Source organism: Taudactylus pleione, unplaced genomic scaffold (genome assembly GCF_031769625.1).
Source record: "Taudactylus pleione unplaced genomic scaffold, aTauple2 ptg000121l, whole genome shotgun sequence".
NCBI classification, from domain to species: Eukaryota; Metazoa; Chordata; class Amphibia; order Anura; family Myobatrachidae; genus Taudactylus; species Taudactylus pleione.
Window position 1 is genome coordinate 9,965,138 of NW_028284523.1, and position 17,553 is coordinate 9,982,690.

The following is a 17,553-nucleotide window of genomic DNA, read 5'->3' on the forward strand; positions in this document are numbered from 1 at the left end:
GGCAATCGTGTGGTCCCCGCAGACCGCACAATATGCCGGCTTCCCCCTCCTTCATCTGAATGGGATTGTGCATCGCATCCCAGATCAGATGGTTTTGCAGGAAGACCTGGGGATGCGATGTACGACCCCGTGGGAGCACGCAGCACGATATTAGGTATGATATCGTGCCCATACTCGGCACACTAGAGCACCTATATTGTGCCGATCCATCGGATCGGCACGTATATCGTGCAGTGTATGGGGGCCTTTACTGATCAATGTTTAACTGTGCTGGCTATAGGAAAGGAGGGGGTGGTCCTGCGGTGCATGTGAAGACTCCGAGTGAGGGGCCAATTCCAGTAGACCAGACCAAGAGGAAGACAACTGAACAAGGCAATCTCTCATTTTAAGGAAACGTCTTCGCTATGTTACCCAGAGTTATGTACATTGGGCCTGATTCAGCATGGTTCGCAATTGTAACAGCATACGCAGATCAGCCGATTGCTGGGTATACGATGTATACGCAGGACTGCGAGGTATTATGGATGTGAAAAGGCAGTAGTGGGCGTCTCTATGCTGGCTGAGCAGTGGCAGACATTAACATATTTTCACAGAATTATTGCGTGCGATTACACAGCTGTGATCTGTGCTGAATCAGGCTCATGTTGTGTGTTACATGTTGGATGCTGCAGTGTTAGCGTGCTTCTTTTTCTTGGTATGACATTTTGGATGATGTGAGATTTATTTGGTCATTGCATAGCACATAGTGTTGAAAACTGCTGCTCATTGCTGAAACAATGTGTCTGTCTATTTTATAGCCTTTATACAAAGGAGGCCCCAGTCTGGAGGTTAGAGTATAAAAATGGGCTCTGAATTATGCAGATGCCAACAGGATAGAAAAACAAACCACCAGATTGGCACCCCACCTTCTATTTAGGTCCTCCAGAAATTCCTTGTGCTGGTTTTCATCCCAATCCACTACCAGGGGTAAATATGTTAGGACCTTTTGCTATCTATGAAGAGATACCACTTGTGGTTAGTATCACTGGTAGTGGCTATATGCAACTATTTTGTACCATGCTTTGCATGGGTAAGGTAGCTATCACATAATTACTAAAAACATTAAAGGCACCAGTACTGCTGCTGCCTACTGATCACTTTTCCCATCACAAGATGGTGACAGCGGTGACAAACAAGGAAATGTTTTGGGTTTCTTTTGGCTAAAGTAAAGACTTTTTTTTGCTAAAGTAAAGACTTTTTTTTTTAAATTGTTAATAAAATATATATTTTTAACTTCTACATTTTACATTTTGTATTCTATTTTATTTTATAGCAAATGTGCACTGCTTTGAAATCTGGTCTTGGGCTTCCAGTAGCATATGTGTGACTCAGCACAGGAGTAACCGTCATTTGGTCAGTAAAAAACATTTAATAGGTCATTGTCTATTAATATAACAAGAATACTTGAATAAATCCAATCAGATTTGTTGTAGACTTACCAAGAATATCGCCAGCAACAATGCTGTACTCTACTTGGCCATTGAGACCTGCATCTTTGTCTTCAGCTTTAAATGTTGATACTCGTGGACCTGGTTGACCCTCAGTAATTTCAAAAGGGCCTTCATATGGGTTTGGAAATTTTGGCCAATTGTCATTGATGTCATTTACATTGACCAAGACCTGTAATACAAATATACAGAAATAGTAAGAACAGTTGCTATAAAATGTTTAATATCACAAGACTAGAGCTATATGTATAAAAATTTGCAACCTAACCTCAGGGTCCACCAACTGAGCATATATTCTAAATTTTCTATGGTAACATACAGTTATAACAACTCATGGTAATCTTTATTTTGCATGGAATCTGATAGATCAAGTAGAAAAATGTCCAGTATTAGCAGACCTAGAGAACCGGAGTTGGAAAAACATCACTAGAATGGTGGTTCTATTCCATACCCCTTTTACACCGGAGCTAAAACCCGGGTTATTGCAGAGTTAACCTGGGCAGCTCCTTGGTGTAAAAGGGGTGAGGGTTGGATCGCCGGGTCGAGTGACCCAGCAATCCAACCCAGGTAAACAGCAGGGTTTAACACGGGCGTAGCACGTGAAACACTGCTGCGTGTACGGCGCACTCTGGGTCTTGATGACCCGATTGATCCGGCTTCAGTGGCACTTGGAGATGACGTCATCTTCAAGCGTCCACTTTCACGCTGGAAAAGCCGGGTCTATGCAGACCCGACTGCGGTGTGAGCGGCACCGACTCGGGAATATCCCGAGTCGGTGCCGACTAAATTGTGGGTCTGATCCGGATAGGAACCCTGGTCCAACTCCGGGTCACACCCGGAATTTTGGTGGAAAAGGGGTATCAGTTTTTATTGGCCACATACTAAAGGCTCACACACACTAGATGATGTGCTGTATGAACGATATTGGTGAAATATTTCCCTTGAACTTTCTGTGGTGCAGGACAAACGATATTGGATGCACACACTGAAAGATATCTTTAAAGATATCTTTCAGTGAAGTCATCCCGCCACATCTCTGAACAGGCACTTTCTAACGATATCGTCAGATTGGCCTGCATATACGGACAGCAAAAGACGTTGTTAACGACCGGCGGGTGCGCGCATCGTTGGTCGTTCACTGCATACACACTGAACGATATCGTTATCATCCATATTGTTCATAAGAATCGTCTAGTGTGTATGCGGCTTAACACCTCACACTAACATACTAACCCATACAGATGTGTCCATAAACACCTATCCTCAAATAGCACCAAATAGCTCCATATGGTGTGCCACGGACTTTGCAATTAGATGTGCAAAGTATCCCAACACTGTTTTTTCACAAAGTATGTCTTATTCGCTTCACAAAAGTACAATGTAGGGGTACCTTGAATACTGATGCTTTGGTTTTCATGTAGCTTTTCTATGTGACTTATTCGCAAATTTGGGTAAAAAGGCAAAAGTAATGGAAGTTCTATACAAGTGGCCCTCACCATGCCTCTCACCACGCATTGCTATTTCTTTGTGTCAAAAATACTAATTCTAAGTAGCTAGGACAATATAAGCGAGTTTGTATGTATGTAGCCACAATGCTAATAAGAAACAAAATTCAGGCAAAAGTACAAAAATATAGCAATCGCTACCCATGAATGATCGTCTATGTCGCGCCATGCATTTGGCGCCATATGGCGCAAAACTTATAGGTCTATGAGGACACAGCTGTAAACATTCAAATCTAGGTGGCTCAGTCATTCAGGAGTATTCAATATGAAACGAAAACTTCAGCTTCTATGAGTGTCGAAGCTTTCGCCGCACATCAGAGTTTTTGCCGGTGAAAAAGTATTGTGCACGCCCCCGATTATACCCGTATTCAATATGAAATCGGTGAAAACGGCACCCGGCGAATGTGAAATCAGCGAAAACGTCGCTGATTTTAGGGGAAATCACCCTAACACCCCCAAAAAGATGCTCTGACATGGGAGATCACTCTGGATACCCCCAATTAGCCCTGCTGATGGTTTTTGGGGTCTTTAAACGGGCTCAATAGCTGCTATTTTGGGGATTTGGGAAGGTGGCAAAGAATAGTATTTAGAAGTTTTTTTTGCGAAAATAAGTAGTCCCAGCAAATTTGGGGTACTTGAAAATGGGGGTGAGCATATTTAAAAGTTGCTAAAGTGAAGTTTTAAAAAACGTGAAAAAGCCACCTGCCGCAAACACCTGCAATGAAAAAAAACACATGGGGAATACTTGAGGACCTCCCTAGATTGTAGTTCGCTAGTTTTTAACTTTGTACCCGCCAATTTTTCTTTTTGCCCCCAAAATGAAAGTGCTTTTTTTATTTTTTTGACACAGTTTCCCTTTGGGGGACTGTCTGAAGGTTGCAGGGTGGTTTCCGAAATGTTGCACCCCAAAACCCCAATTCTGCACTTTTTTTCGCCACCCATTCCTCGGTGATACTTTTTCGCAGGGTCGAATGCAATATACTTTTCGCACTGGCGAAAAGTTTTCAAATTGAATACGGTGTAAAAGTAAAAGCGGCGAAAATGACGTCATCCGAGCGAAAACCTCGCAGAAACTGCGTTTTCGCTCCATATTGAATACCCCTAATAATCAATGAGCTAGTGACTGTCTGAAATGTGTGTAATAAGGAGACATAGCATGTCTTGTGATTAGCCTACAAAGGATAGTCTTCAATATTGATAAAACAAAGAGCAAAGAAAATAACCACTGAACTTCCCTTGAGCTTTCACGTACTGCACCAATAAAACCAATGTTTTCAGCTATAGTTTAAGTGTCCAATTAAACTCAAAGGTTATGTACAGAGAGGAGAAACTGTGACCTAACCACAGAGACACGAAGAGAAAAATCACATACCGGTAAATTAATTTGTTGTTCTAGTAAAATATAAATTAATTGACCAAAAACAAAACAAAAAAATTATATATAATTGTGATTATTTTTTTAGAGGCTGATGTGTTTTGGCTCAGTGAAGAATTATACTATAACTTTTATTATTAAACAACTGCAAGAGCAGCTTGCACTTCAGCTCCAACGTTATTCAACATCAGGCAAAAAGATATAACACAGGTTATGTACAGACTGCCACGTGATAGGTTATTATATTATTATTATGTCTGTTATTCAGTGTATGTAATAATGAGGTTAAACATTGGGCAATGCCAAAGTCAGGTGGTAAGTATAATATGTAATCCATAAAACCCATTTAATCAGAGGAAAAGATGCATAGGAAGTATTCTGGAATCTAATAGTTTCCAAATCAAAGCTTCTTGGATCTTCATTACAATGGCAGAAAGAGGTGGGAAAATTTCCAATATTGAGTAATCGCAGCATTCATAGTTATAAGAATATGTCCTATGATATATCTATTAGAAGACTTGGGCTGTAGTGGATAATGGTGTAAAAGAGTATAAGAGAATATTAGTTTGCACTACACAATGTATAAGGTAAAAATACCTGATTCCATAATCAGGAGTAAGCTACAGAACATATGGATGAGATTACCTTGCCAGTATAACATCGAGCATGTAGGTCAAATTTTATGCATATTATTGTTAATTTAAAAAAAATACAAGATTGACTTTAATACATACCGTGGATGTTGATGTCAGGCGGCGTAGCACAATAGGACAGCTATCAGTGGCAGTCACAATCAGAGTATATCTACCCAGACACACTTCATAATCCAGCTCCTTTACTGCACGAATCAGACCCTAGTATTAATGTAGAGAAAAACAATTAATTTTTTATATGATATATAATACAACCAATTTCTACAGCAACCAGTGATCAAACAAATACACCTGCCCCAGTGTCAGTTTGGAGTGTGAAGGAGCCATCAATTCCAAAGACTTTTCGCTGGTGCGGAAAGTCAATGCATTGGAATTGGCAAAAAAGATTTGCCTATGAAAGCTGTCGAAAAAAGATTTGGGATTTTGGGGCGCAAACTTGCGGGAACCACCCTGCTCCCAAAGGTAAACTGTGTCAAAAAAAGTAAAAAAAAAACTTAACACCCCAAAAAAGTACTTTCAATTTGGGGGCGACAAAAACTAAAGTTAGGGGACAAACTTAAAAACTAGTGAAGTAGGCTCCAGGGGGGTCCCCAAGTATGCTCCAGGTGTTTTTAAGATTGCAGGTGCTTGCGGAAGGTGGATATTTTATGTTTTTTAAAAACTTCACATTAGCAACTTCAAAATATGCTAGCACCCATTTTCATGTACCCAAATTTGCTGGGACTAGTTATTTACATGAAAACAATATTTCTTAATGCCATTCTTCACCACTTATGCAAAGACGCTAATAGCAAGCAATTGAGAGAACTAAAGTATCCAGAATAGCTTTATTAGGGGTACTAGAACACCCCTATAGTGATCCCCTATGTTAGTGCAGCTTTTCGGAGGGTACAGACTGTTTTCCCCATTTTTGCTAGTTTCCGAATTCGCCGAGTGGTGTTTTTGACGCTTTCTAATTGAATACAGGGATAAACGGTGATGCACACAATACTTTTTCATATAGAAAACCAGCGTAGACGGCAAAAAATCCTTAACTTTTCGCGGCTAACTGAATATGCCCCTTAGTGTTGAAAATAAGGTAGAAATGTCCAAATTGCTTTCAAAAGAAAATTAATTTAAGAATAAGAACGAGTAAAAAATGGATGATCGGTCAAAGGTAGGCTCAGGCCAAACATTTTCTCACTAACTATACCAATGTATATAGTTTTTACCATCTGGCATCAAAATACATGCTTTTTATCAATGTTTTTAAATGCCAGTAAAAGCATGTAAACAAGTATTAGAATTGAACCCATTGGTTATAATGATTCCATATAAACTAGCAGTCACATTAGCATTTGAGAGCATTTACATTGTGGAATTTTTCTAATGCTACTTTCTCCACAGAAATGATGGTGGTTAATGCAGTGTCTTACTTTGACATCCCTAACTGAACATAAAACGTAATCAGATTCGACATGGTATTTAATGCAATGTCAGTATATGAGTTGGGAGTTTTGGCACTTAAATGAGTTGAGAAGAGGTATATTAAAGCCCTCTTGTGAAAACCCTGCCCTTGTCTGGAAGGCAGTTCCCAGAGGATCAATCTGACCAGCAGAATTGTTAGAGCAGTGGTTCTCAAACCATGCGCCTAGGCACCCTGGGGTGCCTCAGGACACTTGCAGGGGTGCCTCAGGCTGTTGGTCCAGCACAAATTCTAATTATTTTTGTCAATGTAATGTAAATATGTGGACAAGCAGAAGCACAAACCTGTCCACCACCACATAACTGACCCTAAGGATGACAGGTAAGCACAATTTACTTCACTGTACTACACTAGATTTATTTCTGAATTTCTCAATAACAAACTTTTGGCTTAGGGGTGCTGTGAAAACAATGCTGATACTCTAGGATGCCGTGATTTAAAAACGTTTGGGAACCGCTGTGTTAGAGGATAACATAACTAGATACACATACAGCAGACTTGCAGATTTTTCAACACTTAAATATCTGAACATTGCTATTAAAAAAAGTGATAGTTAATAAGAAAAGCACACATGCCCAACATAATGCCGATTTATTTTTCATACGTTATGGATATAATTTCAGTCAGTCTTTAGTTTAAGGTGGTTAAAGTTACAGTACAATCTAAAGATGTTCTAGAAAAAAAAAGTCCCCTTTATTATTATTATTTTTTGTACCGGTTAAAGTCATGTTTCCAAGATGTATTTCAATTTTCAGTCAGATGAATATCACTATTTTAATTATATTATCATCTTATAGCAAGGCAATTCATTCTATATTAACTATGCTGATAGCTACCTGCCGGGTGTGGTATGGCTTGTTAATATTTAGAATGTCAAAATGGTCATTAGGTCGACAATGAATATGTACATATGTATTAAGGTTGACATGGTTAAAATGTCGACACGTTTAGAATGATGGCATTTAACATGGTGACACCAAAATGTCGACATGTTTTTTTTTTGTTATTTTAGTCTAACCCCAACCTTAAAATCAACAAAAAAAAAAAAAAGGTTGAAATTCTGGTGCCGGCTCTCTAAAACGTGTTGACATTTTAACCATGTTAACCTAATGATCATGTCGACAATGTGACTGTCAACATTCAGAACCTGTCAACTTCAGAATGTCAACCAGTTGACTGGATACCCTACTTGCCCTATAGAAATATTACACTTGTTTATGTTGCCCAAAAACAGATTATAGTATAGTATAGTATTATACATTGAAAAAAAAAAATCGTTCACCTTCATAGTAACAAAGGAAACTGATGGAGGAAATGATACAGACAGAAAACCACAGTCTTCTGATACACTTGCTAACATGTAAACCTAACACTAGATTATTAGACCATGCTCCATAACATAGCAGCATGGAAAGCATAGGGATCTAGAATACATGGCTACACCAATTTTCCAGATATTTGGGTATATTTGAAAGTTTTTAGAAATGGAGGTGTTGCCCATAGCAACCAATCAGATTTCACTTAGCATTTAACTAGCACACACTAGAAGATAATAGCTAGAATATGATTGGTTGCTATGGACAGCATCTCCACTTCTAAAAAACTCTCACTTTAGTAAATATACCCCATAGTGCCAGATTCAAAGATGCTTGCAAATGTTTGCGGACCTGAGTTTTTTTATACTGCACATGTATATGAGTCACACTGTGCCTGAGCCAAGTTAGATTAACAACAGCAGTCACAGTGAGGACTTGGACACAGTGTGATTGACAGTCATGGAACATTTGGGGAAGGTTATGGGGGTGGTGAGGCAAACGCAGGGGTGTCGAGGCTATTTTGGGGGCGTGTCTCCCCCTGTGAATGGTGGTAAAGGCTGTGGCTGCTTAATCCTGACAGATATTCTGAGTGATCATAGGGTTGCTCAGAAGATGGATGGTGTAAATGATGTGCAACCGATGGTGCGTCTTTGCATGCGAGAAGCGGACAAATTTTCTGCAACATTTGCATATATTCGCACAACCACTGCGAAACAGAATAGCAGATACGATGGGATTTGTGTGCATCTCTGAATCTGGCTCACAGTAACACAGTCTTGTCACCTAAACTGCACGTTCAACTGTCCACTGTTTCACTCTTACCGTTGTGTTGTTTATATTAAAGGTGTTCTGAAGGTTGCCACTTATAATGGAATAGGTAACAGTTCCATTAAGACCCTCGTCTTGATCCACAGCTGAGGTTGTGATGATCACAGAGTTAAGTGTCAGAGGACCCTCATCCAAAGTAACTTCATACAGCAGCCTTTGAAACATGGGAGCATTGTCATTCTCATCTAGGATGGTCACATAGACTAATGTTGTTGCCTAGAAAAAAAAAACAAGTTCTATCACATTTTTCTAGATTTATTTCCAATCTATTCTAAATCTACTCGCCCAATTTCTGATGTCAAACAAAACTAGATAAAGATATCAGCTATGAAGAGTTAAGAAAATTAAACTGTAAAATCACAATACCTGAATTGCACGTGGCTTTTATATGCAAAATAATATTCTGTATGAGCATTTACGTTTGATTTATTCCCATGATCCTGTGTATAAGAAACCTGGCCCTGATTCTGGAGACCAAATTATGTCTACGCTCACATTAAGGCACCTTACATAGTGAGCAGTGAGATTCCGATGTGTATCAACTCTCCAGATACGTAAACCAGGCCTATTTACAGTGGTTAAGGAAAGCAATGTATAACTGTTGTCAGTAGTAGAAGATATAAATTGTCAGAGCTTCACATTATTTTATTTTGTATTATACATCTATCAACACGTGCAATAACAAAAACACTTTGCTTTGAATTATGACACAAGAAAATGTGTAGTAGAGAATCCCACTACCATAGGTGCTCTTTTCTGAATCGTTGTATCCAAATAGAAAATGTGCTGGTGGAACAAGGCTGGAAAGTTAAAAGCACTCAAGGATCAAACACAAACTATATTAAAATACCACTTCTTTATGAATGTGCATTATATTAAATAGGAGTGTGGTTCAATAGATAGACAATAAAAAGGTCGACACCAAATGGTCAATAGTTAGTAGGTCGACAGGGACAAAAGGTTGACAGGTACTGTATAAAAGGTCAACACAGAAAAGGTTGTTTGTTTTTTCTAACCCTAATCTTCACCCAACCCTAAACTTAACTGCCCCTCCTAGTGCCTAACTCTAACCGTCGGGGTAAGTGACTAACGATTACCGTCCCTCCTAGTGCCCAATAATAACTCTCTGGTAATTGCCTAACAAAAAAAAGGTTGACTAGTTTGTGTCGACCATTCCAATGGCGACCTTTTGTACCTGTCGACCTTTTATGTGTCGACCTTTTGTCCCTGTTGCCCTATTCACTGTCAACTATCGGGTGTTGACATATTGCCTGTCGACCTTTTTACTGTCGATCTTTCAACCGGAAACCATTAAATAGAACAGAAAAATATTATATTTAATATGACCAAGGGGGTTATTTATCAAAGACTGGAGAGAGAGAATATTGTGAGAGATAAAGCACTAACCAATCAACTAGCTGTGTTTGAAAAATTACAGTTAGGAGCCCATTGTCACAATTTTATCTCTTATCAAGCTTTAGTACATAGACCCCCAAGTCCGGTTATCCTAAATAAAATACAGAAATAGCAGCAATGTTGTTACAAAAAAGCATATAAAGTACAATTGAACAAATAATTGTTACAAAAGATGGACTGGTGCATGTGAAATTCATGAAGAATTAGCAAATGTTCTCATACAGTATAAGTGAACAAATACTAGGTACAGTAGTCACAGAAGACCTTTCCACACCAGATTTAATTTAAACCAAAATATATTAGTCATTCATAAAAATAAAAAATAATCTGCATTTAATAAAGTCTGATGTGAAAAGTTTTCATTTGGCTAACTAGATACTGCACAAAAAATTAACTCAAAATTAATATGTACACTGGCACAAGTCATTACCACCAAGGTGGCACACAACAATTCTAGAAAATCATATTGGTGAACTTATAACCCCAAATGACACTCATATCACAAAAAAACACAACAAAAACAACAACAAAGTGATAGTTAGTAACAAAAACAACATGGTAAACGGACTGTAGGCAAACAAAAAAAACTAACAAAAAAATTAGGCTCTTTTCTAATTAATCGGTATAAAATTATCTGATGCCTTTCTTAGGAAAATAAAATTCCTCGCAGACCCTTACACACACAGCGAATAGCTAATCTTTCGGTTAGCATGTCAAAGAAGCACCAGCAAGAGCTTTACCCGATCTGATGCAAAGCCAAAAGGCCCCCGGTTTCCAATGACCCAAGGCTTGGATCTCCAAAGCAAAAAACCCAGCCACAGCAGTGGAAGTGGCCATCTCAATCCAAAATGAATGGTTGCCAAAATCTTAATTTCTTTTTTTTTTTTTTTTTTAGGGAGGTCATTAGCTTAATGCATTTGGAAAGTGGTGAACTATCTTCCCAAATTACACAAGCACCACCATCAGATGGATTAAAGTTAAAAACACTGGGTAAATCTGATAATCTTAGGAAGCTGCAAGGCAGACCTGGCTGGTCCTTCTAAGGGTTACGATATATGCACAACACAACTCCTACCAAGAGACAGCTTCTGAACCGAGCTTGGTTGCCGTGGCTATTTTAGACAGTGCTACCACCTCTGAAGTTATAAAAGCACTATGAATAGCCATGGTGAACGCTACTTGAAAACAACACGCCTATATGTCAGTCACTCAGCCTATCTTTAATAGAGAAGTACCCCTTCTTAAAATAGCCATTTGCTGCTGAGTAGTGAGAGAGCATGAATGACATAATTCCATATTTAAGCAAAAACAGTCCATTTTAATTTCATTATAATATGAAACTTGGTAATACAAAGCATTTCCTATTTTCTAATTTAAAAATTGTGGGTTTGTGCTCCCATTAAAGGGGATTTCCACTTCAAACAACTCATAATCTATCCAAACTTATGTTTGGAAAATTGAGGAACATGGAACCATCATATTAGTTATTAGTTGAACTGCAAAGCATTGATTATATAAACAGGGGTCATTAAGTGTGCTTAAATATACCTCCCAACAAATGGAATTGTTAATTCAGGTCAACAAGCACATGCATCTGAAAAGGGGGCGTGGCCTCGGTGGAGCATGGCCTCACGGCACGTCCCCCTCTTTCATTACTCTGGAAGCATGGCCAGCGCTCCCCGAGAGACTAGGCTGCCCCCAGGCTCTCTTCCTGGCACTGTTTGGTGGTGTGTGCCAGGGCCGTAACTAGGGGGGGGCTGAGGGGTCATGTGCACCGGGCGCCATCCTCCAGCGGCACCGGCCACATACTTCTTTGTGCCGGAGGTCTGCAGATAGAGACCTCCGGCAGTGGTGCGCGCCGGACAGGGGTCACTGAAAGTCGGCGCAAGATCCCGCCCTCCCTCCTCCCCTCGGAAGTTAGGGTAAGAGCTCAGGGGGGGGAGGAGGGGGCGGAGAGAGACGGCAGTGCTGAACAGGGCGCACTGCCGTCTAGCTACGACGCTGGTGTGTGCATCTATTCAGTGTTCACCCACTACTTTGCTTATGCAAGGTTAACAATTACCTGGCACCTTTTTTGTTAAAATAAGGACCATGAAATTTGATATTCAGATTTGCAAGGTAAAACAGCTCTTAAAAAGACCTCATATCTGTTTCTTATTGAGGGGAGGCCAAGAAATGCTGGGGATGAAATAAGAGGAAGCTACAAGCAAGAATGATAATAAACAGAGAAATTGACAGGCCCAAACAGCGCCCCCTGCCCTGTGGTGCCCTGTGCGATGGCATCGGCTGCACTACCCTAGCTACGGCCCTGGATAGAATTCTGTATAGAAAAATCAATTCCTTGACACTTTTATTAATATATGTGAGCATGGCATAGTGTGAGTGTATGCCATCTGAAATATTGTCTAAATAAAGCACCAACTTTAATTAGCACCACCTATTAAATCATAACAAAATGCCAATCTGACAAATCATGTTTTGAATTATAATTGATAATCGACTCATGTGTCTGTGGCAGCTTTAATATATAATTTTTATTTTATGAATGGGCATCACAGTACCCACAGAGTAGACATCACCTACAGTACCTTCCGCATTTTAGGAAAGACATTCAGTACTCAGTGTGAATACTGTATGTTTGGAAATAGTTTCCCTCAGTAAAGCAACAGAAGAGTGTTGAGACCATTATGCAAAATGGTGTAATGTTTGCTTAGTAAGCAAGACATTTGCAATATACTATTAGTTCCTTATTTCAGCCAAAGTCATGTTAAAAAAACAAAACACTATTCTCTGTGTTGCATACATTCACTTGAAAACCAGCTCTGAGTGCTATACTGATCTGTGTGGGTAGTATAAAGTCAAATGTGGAGGAGACAAAATAACACACTTTGGAATGTGTTTGATACTGTATATTTGAAAAGTTATTTTCAAATGTAAGTACAAGAACTTAGTTAACAAATTAAATTAGGGTAAGGGGTTTAAAAGTCCCAGGTGGTATATTAACACCAGCCATTAAAGTATAGACAAAAAGAGTGTCTAGAAAAATATTTTTTTATTCGTCCTCCTTAGCGTAGTAGCCAATCTAAAAAGCACACTCAAGTATACAATATTCATAACAGCAGACACTGTAAAAGAATAATGCACATCCACTACCCGACTATGGAAAGACAGTACGAGTACAACATTGTAATCGTACAGTCGTTCCTGATCCCCTGTAGTGCCTACATTTAACGATATGTCGTTCAGTGTAGGCACCCTCCCTCATCCCTGAACATTGCCAATCTGTCATTATCGGCAGATTGACCGGCATGTTCAGGCAATGATTGATGTAGAAAACGTCCATTTGAAGCGCGCATTGCTGGTCGTTTCTGACATTATAGTGCACGATTAATAAGCGATTGAACGATTACGATATCGTAATCGTTCAATCGCTCATTAAAATCGCCTAATGGATACTCGGCTTATTTTGCTGGATATTTTCTTTTTGAGACAGTATACAAGATGTGACAGGGGGCAATGGGTAGATTTTAGAATTAGGACAAGGACACAATTGGCATAATTATATATGCAGTCACTGACATTCGAAGTTATGAATGGAAATTATGTAAATGAATGCATAATAAAGAGACTCCTTTTAAAAGAAAAAAGGACCAGCCTCTGTAATATAATGCTGTACTCCAACAGTATAAAAGCTTCATTCTTATTCTAGGCTTGCACCAAGGCATAAAGAGTGTCTTCACATTACAGCAGAAAAACCTAATATCTCTCTATTTAAAGTAACCATAAAACGTTAATAGAAAGTACAGAGTTGTTTAAAGTATACATATATCTATATACATATATAGTATACACATACACACACATATATATATATATATATATATATATACACACATATATACAGTATATTAAGATATTATATATATATATTGTTTTTTTTGTACTGCACATGTGCACACAAATAATTCTTACCCATCTAGATTCAGAGCCTTTTTTTAACCTAACAGCACCGTAGGTTTACAGAGATGTAACAAAGGATCCAGGGGGAATATGCAAGCTTTCCCTGAGCACATTAAAGACGTGTTTGTATAAATGTGTGCCATGCAACCCACAATAAAGATGCTTAAATATATTGGTGGGTTAATTGGCTCCCAACAAACAATGAATCCTAGTGTGTGTGTGTGTGTACGTCTGGTAGGGGATATAGATTCATATAGGAAATGGGCCTCAGACTGCACACCTAGAACATATATATATATATATATATATATATATATATCTATCAGGGGTGAGCGGGTTCGGATTTACTCGGATCTTTAAACGGCAATTTATTGGCTCTCGCCTATCATGTGATAGCCAATATAATAAATCCAAATTTGCGGTAAAGTGGCGATAAGAACCGAGTAAATCAGAGTAAAACCGAGCCTGCACATCCCTAATATATATATATATATATACATAATTGGAGGTGCTACCTGTGGAGACAATTGATATATGCACAAAAATAATAAATACAGGTGCTCAACTCCAAATTAACTGATTGTATATAAATAAATAAATTTTTACAATGAATAGAGGTTTTTGGCATAATCTTGGCCAAGGTTATGGGCCTACCCACCACATCCGGCTAACCTCTGTCGGGTAGGTCCCTAACATACTAGGGTTCAAATCCAGAGCGCAGAACACCTCCAAACTGGCCCAGCTAAGCCGCCCCAGGGCACCACCATAGATACAAAAATGCAGTGTAAAAGAGATAATTAAGAGCAGTTACTGCTGCATATAAAGAATGAAAATAAAGAAGTGAAATACATATATAATAAACAAACAGTGAAGGGTTAAAATGTGTTATAAAAGAAAAATGTGTTATAATGCGGTGCCCTGAAACAGATCAACCAAAGCAATCCATGGGGACCCACACCCCAAAAATGAACCAAAGCTGCACTACACAGTCTAAATATTTGCAGGACTTACCTATATTGTGCCTCTGACTGGTGTGCATATTACTATGCCAGACTCCATGCTCTAAACCAATGTAGTAAGGGTGCTAGTCTGAGTGGAAAGTATCTCAGGCTTTCCATGTGTGCAAAGCAATGCTCTGGTTCAGTTTTGGGGCGTGGGTCCCCCGGGATTGCTTTGGTTGATCTGTTTCTGTTTCTTACGGATGGCAGAGAGGGTGAGAAAACTTCTGCATAGAAGCAAGGTTTTCATTGTTCTCCAAGAAAAACCTTGGATTGGTATATTGGCTACAAAAAAACACTTTTACACAACAATATTAACAAATATTGATCCTACAAGTCATGTTAGGACATCACTTCTGACAAGAGGCTGTCCCAGCATTGACTTTAGCCCATTACCTCTTTCACTACTTGCTTATTGCAGTAGTGAATGGGGTATTTCTAATGAGCATGCATACACTCCAGACTGCTAATGAGGGATTCAAAATTCCATCACTGGTGAAAAATTAGAGTTATGGTAGACTTACCTAGATAACTCCTTTTCTTCAAGGTCCGTAGGGTCCACAGGCATACCATGGGGGATAATGTGGTTGGAGAGATCCAGGCACCAAGCAGTTAAAGCTTTCAGCTCCCAGGATGCCTCAGGTCCACCTCCATATATACCCCGCCCCTAGCCACAGGCCTTTAGTTTTGTTAACAAGCCTCAAGGCAGGAGCAGGAAAGAGGAGAAGGAAGAGCAATCATACACCACAAACACTCTTACACAAGATAAGGGAATCCATGACCGAAAGGAAAAAATTACCCATGCAGCCAGGTGCTTCAGGGTGGGTGCCCTGTGGACCCTATGGACCTCGAAGAAAATGAGTTATCAAGCTAAGTCTACCATAACTCTAGTTTTCTTCCTCAGGGTCCATAGGGATCCAGAGGGATACCATGGGGATGTCCTAAAGCAGTTCCCCTAGGGTGGGGGACGCTCCTGAGCAGAAAGGAGAACTCATCATCCAAAGGAAGCATCCTGAGGGGCAAAGCTATCAAAGGTGTAGAACCCAAGAAAACTGTGGACAGAAGACCATGTGGCTGCCTTACACAACTGTTCAGCAGAGGCACCACGACTAAACGCCCACGATGGCCCTACAGACCAAGTAGAATGTGCTGTCACCGTGCTTGAGACAGGGAGATCAGGCTGTGTGTGCACCTGGGAGATAGTCATGCATAGCGATCTCATTAGAGTCTGATTGTTAGCTGGCCATCCTTGTTTGTGAAAACCATATAAAACAAAAAGAACATCTGATTTTCTAACAGAGTTTGTGCGCTCCACATAGATACGGAAAGCACAAACTACATCCAGGGAGGTTTCACCTACAGAAAGATCTGGAGCCTGAAAAGCTGGAACTACAATTTCTTCATTCACAGGAAAATGGGACACTACCTTAGGAAGGTAACCCTCCCTTGTACGAAGAACAGCTCTATCCTGGTGAAAAAACAAAAAATGAGGAGTGACAAAAGCGCTACCAAATCAGAGACTCTGCGTGCAGAAGAAATAGTGAGGAGAAAAAGTGTCAACTGTTTCAAGTCCAGAGGTTCAATTGGGGGAGCTTGTAGCACCTTAAGAACCAAAGGCAAATTCCACGGTGCTACAGATGGAACAAAAGGAGGCTGAACTCGGAGAACTCCTTGAAAACAAATTCCAACATCTGGTAATGAGGCAATCTTTCTGTGGAACCAGACTGTTGGACTGCATAAACCTGCACTCTCAAAGTGGCCAGGCAGAGACCCTGGTCTAAACCTGCCTGGAGAAAAGCCAGCACCCTGGAAATCCTAAACACCTTAGGATCATACTTTCTGTGGGAACACCATTGACCAAAAAAATGCCAAACCCTGTAATAGATGCAGGCAGAGGCATGTTTTTGTGCCCCAAGCATCGATTGAATTACAGAACTGGAAAAACCTTTTGCTCTTAAGATGGAAGATTCAAGAGCCATGCCATCAAAGCCAGACGAGGTAAGGCATTATCAGATCCTGTCATAGAGGAACAGGATACGGAGTGTCTATGGCTAGATTCTGTACAGTATGTAGGTGAACCAATGACGTCTGGTCCAAGCCGGAGCCACCAGATTACTGTTCCACCTTCCTGCTTGAATTTCCTGTGCACTCTTGGGAGGATGGAAATCGAAGGAAAGAGATATGCCAGCTTGAAGTCCCATCTTACTGCCAGTGCTGCTATATTCCTGGATGGAGAGCCCAATCTCCGGAGTGTAAGTCCTGGCGACTTAGTTAGTCTGCTTCCCAATGAGGTCTCCCGGTGTGAATATTGTCGAGATGGCCGGAAGATGACGTTCTGCTGAAATCAGAGCCTTTGACACCTCTTTCATGGTTGTATAACTTCTGGTGCTTCTCTGATGATTGAGATAGGCCACTGTAGTCATGTTGTCAGACTGGATCTGGACCGGCCTGCCCTGGAGCAGGTCCTGTGTCATGATCAGTGCTTTGTATACTGCTCGCAGTTCCAGAATATTTATTGGCAGATGACTTTCTTGATTTGTCCATCTTCCC

The 17,553-nt window shown here is 40.0% G+C and overlaps 1 protein-coding gene across 2 annotated transcripts in view; it reads right to left on the minus strand.

Annotated features, from left to right (window-relative positions):
• CDH23 (cadherin related 23) overlaps window positions 1-17,553 on the minus strand; it is a 1,221,584-nt gene that overhangs the window by 169,697 nt on the left and 1,034,334 nt on the right. For both annotated transcript variants that reach the window (XM_088472189.1, XM_088472187.1), the window contains 3 exons: window positions 8,624-8,845; window positions 5,102-5,221; window positions 1,479-1,659 (listed from right to left, as the gene is read on the minus strand). In XM_088472189.1, the coding sequence (XP_088328315.1) occupies window positions 1,479-1,659; window positions 5,102-5,221; window positions 8,624-8,845 (523 nt within the window). The remainder of the gene's footprint in view (window positions 1-1,478; window positions 1,660-5,101; window positions 5,222-8,623; window positions 8,846-17,553) is intronic.